The 9,303-nt window shown below is 41.9% G+C and overlaps 1 protein-coding gene across 1 annotated transcript; it reads left to right on the top strand.

Annotated features, from left to right (window-relative positions):
- Positions 1–2,747: 2,747 nt before the first annotated feature.
- On the top strand, positions 2,748–9,060 carry wbp2 (WW domain binding protein 2; the record flags this gene model as incomplete). Its single annotated transcript, XM_079237425.1, has 8 exons — positions 2,748–2,806; positions 3,872–3,980; positions 4,199–4,334; positions 4,487–4,579; positions 4,699–4,845; positions 4,979–5,101; positions 5,697–5,773; positions 8,363–9,060. 8 exons carry the CDS (start codon positions 2,748–2,750, stop codon positions 8,408–8,410), a joined length of 792 nt encoding a protein of 263 aa, XP_079093551.1. The 3' UTR covers positions 8,411–9,060.
- Between the last annotated feature and the right edge of the window lie 243 nt (positions 9,061–9,303).

The following is a 9,303-nucleotide window of genomic DNA, read 5'->3' as shown; positions in this document are numbered from 1 at the left end:
CGGAAGCCATCGCTTCCTGTAAAGGTGGTAACGTCAATAACTGTGACTTTTGTGGCTTTTTCTTCATCTAGGTGCCCGAAAAAGTGTGTGTATGGATGCAAGATAACAGACGTCAAAAGCTGATGCACAAACCTTTTTATTGTCATGGATCCCATGGTAAATCTAAGTCCACGGTGGACGTATCACATGACACATGATCAACTGCAGCTGAGTGAGGTTATGAAACAGCATGTAACATGAGACAGTCCGCAGCAATCCATCTGCGGGTTGTGCATTGTTTGCCGTGTTCCAAAGTTTGTTTACACCATTGAACTGTTATGGTCACTGCACCGAGAGTTAATGTCTGTCAATACTCCAATATGTATTTACAGACACATATATCTACACACACATCTTTATCTGAAGGCTTTCATTCGTTTTTCTTCATTTATTTACTGACCAACCACATATATTATACTCATTTCAATACACTCTTACACTAACCCTTCACCATTTTAACAAACACAATGCAGTGTGAGTCTATTGATGTAAATTAGAAGTAGAAGATATATGATGCTCTGTTTTACTGTTGTTTATATCGTTTATGCTTATCTTTTACCCTATATTATTTTATTGTAATTGTAAGGTGACCTTGGGTGCTTTGAAAGGCGCCTCCAAATGTAATGTATTATTATTATTATTATTAATATTATTATATACTGCAAATGTAAAGTGGGAATTATTAGCTGTATAGAGCAGGACAATAAATAAATTGTTCAGGGATCTTTACTTGAAAATGACAATAAAAAGATTTTTATTTATTTTTATGTTTGGCGCCAATTAGCGATTTTCATCATTCATTAATCTGTTGATTATTTTCTTGATTCATTGTTTGATCTATACATTTTTGTTTGTTTGTTTGTTTGTGTGTTCTATTCAGTCAATCATTACAACACAAAACAATATTCTATATAATATACAAAACAGAAAGACTGAAAAGGTATAGGTATAAGCAAAAAATGCTTATATATTAATATCCTAAATTATTATTATCAATTAAATCAGCTATGTATTGAAAATGCATGAGTGTAAATATATGTAAATAAATAGACACAACACCAAAGACAAAACAAGCCGTTTATAATATTCAAATGGCTTGTTTTGTCTGGCCATCAGTCCAAAACCCACTGAAAGTCAAATAAAACAAAACCAGCAAATATTTGCATTCACAACCAATTAGTACATTTTTTAAATAATTCCTTGTGTATTTCCAACCAAACTAACATTTTCAGCTCTAATTTTGAGCACCACTCAACCTATCTATAGTGCAATGATACTAAAGGGTATGATGTCATCATTGAGACGTCCTCCTCTACTTTGGCCTTATCCACAGTTGCATCACTTCCTGTGTATGATCACATCGAAGTGAAGAGGTTCCACATTTGATCCAGCGATTTGAGCAAAATTTGACAATTTTGACATTTTTTCACATAATTTTACACTAAAAAGAGGACAGTTCCATTCAGTCCCACTTTGTGGTTGGGACCGTGTGTGTGTGTGTGTGTGTGTGTGTGTGTGTGTGTGTGTGTGTGTGTGTGTGTGTGTGTGCGTGTGTGTGTGTGTGTGTGTGTGTGTGTGTGTGTGTGACCTCCACTATTGCCAACCCATACCACGAAGTTTCATCTTCTTGCATCTTTCACAAGCATGCGGGTACTTTTGCAACCTGACCGCTCTTCTTTCCTCGACTCATTCCGAGAAGAGTTGTTTCTTACTGTAAGAAGGTACAGGCGTTAGACTGGATATGCACAAAACATCATATCTACAGTAAATAACTGTTCTGCACCGATTTTATTCCAACTACAAACAGATGCGTTTACACACACATACAGCATAGAAACGTTTGGTAGATACAAATCTATGTATTCAGCAATAGAAGAAACCATTTTGTGAAATAATTGAATGTGTTTACATGAAATGTAAGTGAACACAGTATCATACAATTGGCCTCTCTTTTTTCCTGTTTGATTAACAGAATGTAGAGCACATGTGTACAGTCAACATACTGTGAGTACAAATTACAAAGTACTTTTCATGCTTAAAAAAAACATCTGACTGCGGTGTCACAGACAATCAATTCTTCTTAGTAGTGTGGATTTAAAAAATCGTATTCTTATTTCCATTATCCTTACTAATAATAATATTTGTTTTAATAATATTTATCCAGGATAGTCCCATCCTAAACTAGTAGCAGTAGTAGTAGTCTTAGCAACAGCACAAAAATAGATACATAAAATTGTCCATATCTGTCTGTAAAATGTTCAAAATATCCCTGTAAGTGTATCTGTAAAGATTACTGGTATATTCGGTGTAGAACGCTCAGAAACTTCTCTGACTATAACTCACCTTATTGTTGCATTATTTCTCACCATTCATTCAATAAATGTTGTACTGACTCAGTATTTATCCTATAAACCTGATATGCACTTTTTCAGAAACATAAATAAAAATAAATCCTCCCATTAAACAACATAGACTGTAACCCCAACCCAAAAAAAGGTTTTTAAAGGACGCGTGACGTCACATTGTGGGCGTTTCAACTCGAATGGCGGAAGAGCAGGTGCAACATCCAAACCGAGCAGCAATTTCCCCAAACAACCGTTATCAACGCGCACAGGGAGAGGACAGACAAGGCCCGGAGATACGTTTGCCCGGCAGAGGGACACGAGCGTTCGTCTTTTAGCTGTCGGAGAGTCCGGAGGCCGGTCGACATGACTCTGAACCAGAACCAATCGGAGTCCGGCGGAGTCATCATCAACAACAGTGAAAGGTAGCGGCGGCGGCGGCGGCGGCGGGCGCAGCGGGCTAGCTAGCGGTTACCTACCGTTAACTAGACGGACAAGTTTCACGCGCTCTCCAGAGGGAGAAACGTCACACTCATTTAGAAATAAAGACCAAAACGTGCCTCTGCTAACTTCAATGGAGCGAGATGCTTTAACGTTATAACGTGACATGCCAGCCAGCAGCTTGCGAATTGGACATTTAACACCCAGTGACGTTGAAACAACAGACATGGCAACTTTTAGCTTCGGCTAGCTTGTGTTTCACACACAAGCTCGTATAATTCTGTCAAACACCGGTTGTTTTCCGACAGTGAAGCGAGTCACTGGACTTCATCTTAACAAAGTGCTTTACGATGACACAAACCGAATTAAAGAGTGCGAAAACCCCACACCAAATACACACGATATGTGTGACCTTATATGTTACGTTAATTGTTACAGCGCCTTGTTTGTTAATAGATTATTTGGGTTGCGGCTGACGGAACCGGGTCTCGGACTCGGAGTCCGAACCATGGCCTTCAACCTGCTCTCTCCTCGCCGCAGTGAACCGGTGAAGGCTCCGCGTGATTGCGTGCATGTTTGCTTGTATTCAAAACGTTATATTTAGACACTCATCGAGGGCTTTTCATCGCTCTATAACTGTAAGGCAGCGTTGCTGACCGTGGTCGCCATCTGGCTGCGCTACTATAAAACGTTTGTTTTTGTTTTGCACCATCCGGGATCCAGTCACAGCGATGTGCATGAATTAACAACATCAGTGACAGGTTCTTCTCGAACATACTGGAGCGCAACGATAAACTCATTACAGCTAAACCCAGAACCAGTAAGCCTAATCCTTTTACTGTAGTTCTGTTTACTGAATCCAACCGGTGGGCCATGTTTAGTAACTGGACAGTTGCACAATAACCCAATGATCTCATTTTTTATTTTATTTTAAAAGCTGTTTAAAGTGAACGATGATGGTAGTGTGGTTTGAGTCGTACTGTTTTAAAAAAAAATCATAAAATCATTCTGTCATGTGATCGGCTGATTGTGTCTATTTCTGTCATCAGTGTGTTGATGAACTATGATAACGTGGAGCTTGTCTTCTGCGACGCGGACAGTCTGCCCGAAGCCTTCAGAAAGAGCAAGAAGGGCAGCATCTACCTAACTCCGTACAGGGTGAGAGACATGACCGAGATGGCTTACTTGTTATTCAGCCACAGCCTCATGCTAACATAATACTGTCGGCACTGACGGCGAGTACACAACAACCTGTAGAACTCTGATGTTGCTAATAAGAGGTATTTGATTGAGCTTTCCCAAGGCTCATACGGGAGTAGGGCTCATGATTTCATGCGAGTGCCCAGGTGATGTTAGCTGCTTTGGTTTTCTCCCAGGTGATCTTTCTGGCCAAAGGGCGGGACGCACTGCAGTCCTTCATGATGCCCTTCTACCTAATAAAGGGCTGTGAGATCAAGCAACCTGTATTGGGAGCCAATTACATCAAGGGTACCGTCAACTCGGAGCCCGGAGGTGCGTGCGTGTGTGTGTGTGTGTGTGTGTGCGTGCGTGCGTACGTACGTACGTTTCACTTTGCTTACACATGGTTGCAGGGTATTCTGTGGCTGTTAATTTGTTGGGCACACAGTAACTCCAGGGATCCCTCCTTGTGTTATTGCTTCCAGGCGGCTGGGAGGGCAGTGCTATGTTCAAGCTCGTCTTTGCTGCTGGAGGAGCTATAGAGTTCGGCCAGTACATGCTGCAGGTCGCGGCTCAGGGTATGGTTACAAAGCCACATGACTAGCATTGTAAAATTTTCGTTATAGCGCCGGTGGCCGATTGCCCCCCCCATTGTTTCTTCATTGCTTGCGCTCTCTTCCTGCTTTGTGTCCTGCAGCGTCAAGAGGTCAACCAGTGACTGCTGGGTTTGGTGGATGCCCCTACATGGCCAACGGGGCCTATGCTTACCCTCCTCCACCTGCTAACGGGATATACCCTGCTGGACCTCCACCCGGCTACTCCTACCCCAACCCTCCTCCACCAGGTAGGGCGGTTGTAATAATCGCACCCCGATTATCACCTGGATTTTTTCAATTTGAAAAATATTCCTCAACTCTTGCTAGAGTTGTCCACCGTACAGCTGGTCTGACCTGCAGCTCTGTGCGTCTGCTATCCAGGTGGATTCTACCCCAACCCTCCAGCGTTTGATGCGTCTGCGGCCTACATACCTCCGCCTCCTTATTCTGCTCCTCTGGGCCAGCAACCCCCACATGACCCTGACCTCCCCTCCTCAGAAGCAGGTAAGGCTCTCTGGCAAATGGTCTCTGACTGAGTTGTTGCTCGGTGGTGACCGCTCCAATTCCCTCCAGGTGTTAATGCATTATTCAGCCAATGATCAATGAAAATAAAGTGATGGCTCCGAGTTGCTGTAGAAGACTTACATTGGGAATGGATTACCTTTGACTTGTCATTGTAAGTGACTTTTATGTTAAGTATATCGGTGGAATACAGTTAAGTGAGACTTTATTCTTGAACTTGAAAACAGTCAAATAAAATAACTGTCAACCACATATCTTGTGGTCTTCATCCATGGATAAAGTATCAGTTGTCATGGAGTTGACAAATTCCCTCAATAAAGGTGTGAGAGAGTGGAAACCACCTTTTTTAAAAGTGTGGACCTTTTAGTATTGGCTTGTTTGCATATTTAAAGAACTTCCGAAGGAAATGTCTTCCCCTCACATTGGAACAGGTTTATTAGCTAAATGTTTACATCCTGCCCCTGACATTATATCACCCTTTGCACCTCAGGCTTGATCAGCTTCACTCAGCTCACATATCCCAGCTATTAATCACAAACCCTTTATCTCGCTCTCTCAATATCCGTCTCTGTCCCAGCGGAGGCCAAAGCAGCCGAGGCAGCAGCGAGCGCGAGCGGTGCCGCACTGCCTCCCACACATGTGTACCTGCCACAGGTAGGTCCTCCATCACTCTGATACACGTCTGATGTTGCATTGATTGGGAGCTAGTGAGCGTCACTCACCTTTTGTACAGGATCTGTTGAATTGCCACTTGTGAGTAACCAGTATTTATATTTCTTCGTTTAGTTATTTAGGTTTTCCTTTAACTTGTTAATTGGCTGCATGTAGCGATTGTTCATATTTTCGTCCAGTGTTTTGGTCATTATTACAGATATCGGAGTAGAACAGGGATTTTTATTTGCTTTTTGTATCTAACTATTTAAGCGTTCTACTTTTAAGAGCTACGTTTTTTTAGCTGAAACAGTTCGTCAAATAATTGAACAACTACTTGGGTAAACAATTAATCCTATTTTGTTTCACGCAAACAATGTTTTGTTTACAGCTTCAAATATGTGAGGATTTTAGGCTTTTCTTTTATATGCAACAGTAAACTGAATAACTTTTGGTGTTTTGTACTTTTGCTCAGCTAAAACAAAACATTTTAAGATGTCAACTTGTTCTCTGGGAAATTATAGTTTTTCACTACACCCTGAAGCATATCATCTATTTTATTCTGAATGGGACCATAACTTACTAAATTAACATCATGCTCATAGATTTCTATACAGTTGAACTTCTTTTTGCAACTAAAGCCGTCGCCCTCTACTGGCTTATTGGAAACAATGCAAATTTTAAGAACTTCCGCATTGGCTTCACTTTTAACCCGGAGGTTGCCGCCTGATTGAGAAGAAAGCGCCATACTAATATGGATGAGTTATCTATTGTAATGGAGTGATGCGAGGATATTATTGAGCTTTTTTCCCCTGTCGTTATTCAAGAGGGTGCTCTTTCAATTTAAGAGTAGGACTCATTCATTTCAAGATTTTGTAACGCTTTCCTTCAAAACCCTGTCCTCACATTAAATAGCCCCTATTGTGCTTAAACTTTCTCAAACTGAATGCTTGCACTCAAATATATCATTGCTTGCATCGATCTCCTGCGCTCCGGGCATCAGCCCTTCTCCTCGCACTCGGATAGATATTACATTATGCAATGCCTGTTAAGAATTTTGGTCTAAAATAATTATTTTAATAGGGCTGAATGTAGTTTTTTACATTCAAAGCTTTGGTGGATTAGTTGTTGCAATGAAGCTTTGAATGTCCTCATATTTAGTGAAGTTATCACCCAAAAATGGGGAAAATATGATTGTTTGTTACTTTGGTTGGGTAAATGTAATTTAATTAAAGACAGGTGTGTTACACTTTTGACTGCAATGGAAAAAAATGCCAATGAATATAGATTGAAGCAGAATATTTAGTTGGATAAAAACATGTTGTTCATTTTGGAAATGATTACACCTATCCAGTGTTTCCCCTACAATTCTATTCGGGGGGGGTCCCTCCGCCCCCTAATAGAATGGTAGGGCATAGCACCAGATCACAACAGAAGTAATTTAAGGTTCTCTTTTCTATAGAACCTCGTTCTTTTATTAAACAAACTAAAAGACCGTATGTTTTTGGTCTTATCTACACGACGGCATGCCATTTCTGTCTACATGGTCGCACGTTTACATCTCTTTACAACTGCTCTCTGTATAGCGCATAGCGGACTTCCACCCCGATGTGCACAGACACGTGTGTGCGCGCACACACAGGTGGGCACTGAGCACTCTCCCACCAGCGGACAGAGAGAGTCGAAAAATATGTCACGTGAAAAGCAGAGCGTTTTTTAAACGCTCCTAGGGTGAAGACTGCAACACTTGCTCTCCTGCGAGTAGCACCCGGAGTAGCTCTCCTGCTCCGGTGCTACTGCAGAAACGAGCCAAAGTGCTTGTGTCTTGTACCATACAAGGAGCATAATGGCTACGTGTGCGCATGAGCGAAAGTGATTTATAATATGTGCAATTACAAGTTGGGAATTGGAAACACCAAAAGTCTCGACCATCTTAAAACTCACTACACGCACTCAAAAATAAATATGTGTGTGTGTGAGATATATGACACACTGATGGGGGAAATTTGAGAGCAGATGTTTTCACTAGCACACAGAGGCAGCCTTAGTGTGAGAAGGGCTGAATCTGTACAATAAATAATATATCTGACTGCAAGCATACAGTTTGACTAGAAGAGGAGCAAATCTAAGTGCCAGCATGGGCTCTTTGAGTGCGAGGACAGGGTTTTTGAGAGAAACCACGGCGAAGTGTTAACGTAAAATCAACGAGTAATGCTCTCGTGAAAGACCGACCCCCTTTTAATCGAATTCAATTCAAAAGGGATTTGTCAAATTAATCTATTCTCAAGTCGTTGAGCTTCGCAGTCACTGTTTACCACAAGGCTTGTTGAATGACGGCTGGGGAATGTTCTCAAGCTGCACAGGATAAGTGAAGCTGTAATGTTAAAGCGTTACTGCAGATGGCGCCAGAAATAAAAGGATGGTGTCCGCTCAGGTGCTCTTTGTGAAGGATCCTTGTGCCCTAAAATGTTGTTGCAAAAATTTAGTGAACTAACGTTGGGGTCTTAAATTTGAACTGCAGTTGATGTAAATACTTTTGATGGATTACTGGACAGCACATTGTCTCAAACCATACCGCTCCTCTCTCCACAGGACAAGCCTCCTCCCTACTCCCCTCCAGAAGACAAGAAGAACCAGTAGACCTGCTCGATCTCGGTCTCTATCCTACTGGATCACCGTGTTTTTCATTCCATTAACCGGACATCAGGAAGGCCGACGTTTTCCTTTTTAACATGGATCCCTCTCTCGTCTTCCTAATCCCCTTCTAACTCATTCCTCGTGGTTTCACCTCATCATTCCGTTGCCTTCCCACCTCAGCCTAAACCTTTCACATTCTTTTGAATTACTCCTATATTGTAATTGGTTTCATTCTCTTCAGAAGCCCCTTTGCTTGATGGAAATAAGAAGTATTGGTCACAATCTTCAAAGGGAAACAAGAAGATTGTTAAGTTGTGACCCTCACTTATAATTTTTCTATGACCGTCTATCAAACTGGTATGAATCTGATGACGTTAATCATTTTGCTACTCTACTCAGAGGCAAGTTGAATGCAGTTTTATTTTTCTATTATTTGTGTGTACAGGCTTTTAATATGTAGACTTTTAAAAATTAGATATTTTCTCAAGAACACTAACCTAGAGAAAAATGAACTTTTTGTAAAGGGAGCGGACTGCAGTGAGGCCTGGTCGGCTTGGCTTGTTTTAGAGGACCACACAGATTAGAGCAGCGTCGAGCCCCCGCAGTGGATCCTGATCCTGGATTAGAGCAGAGAGAGTGAGGGCGAACCAGGGCCTGTAGGGACGTACTGCCAGAAGGGATTATCTCTACAATGGGCAAGAGCAGAGCAGTTATGTCATTTCCTGTTTTGTCATGCCCCTGAACATTCGAGAAAACAAATGGTCGGACGTCCGGCCTGCTTCACCTTTCATTCCCTTTCCCTTTGTGCGCCGCCCCCCCCCCCCGACCCGACCCTCAGTTTCTACTTTCTGTGGTCATGACCTTGACTCCCCAGTTTAGGGTCGGCCTTTAAATCT

Source organism: Taurulus bubalis, assembly GCF_910589615.1.
Source record: "Taurulus bubalis genome assembly, chromosome: 2".
In the NCBI taxonomy this organism is placed as follows: Eukaryota; Metazoa; Chordata; class Actinopteri; order Perciformes; family Cottidae; genus Taurulus; species Taurulus bubalis.
Note: the sequence above shows the minus strand (reverse complement) of the source record. Positions and strands in the feature narration are given on the sequence as shown.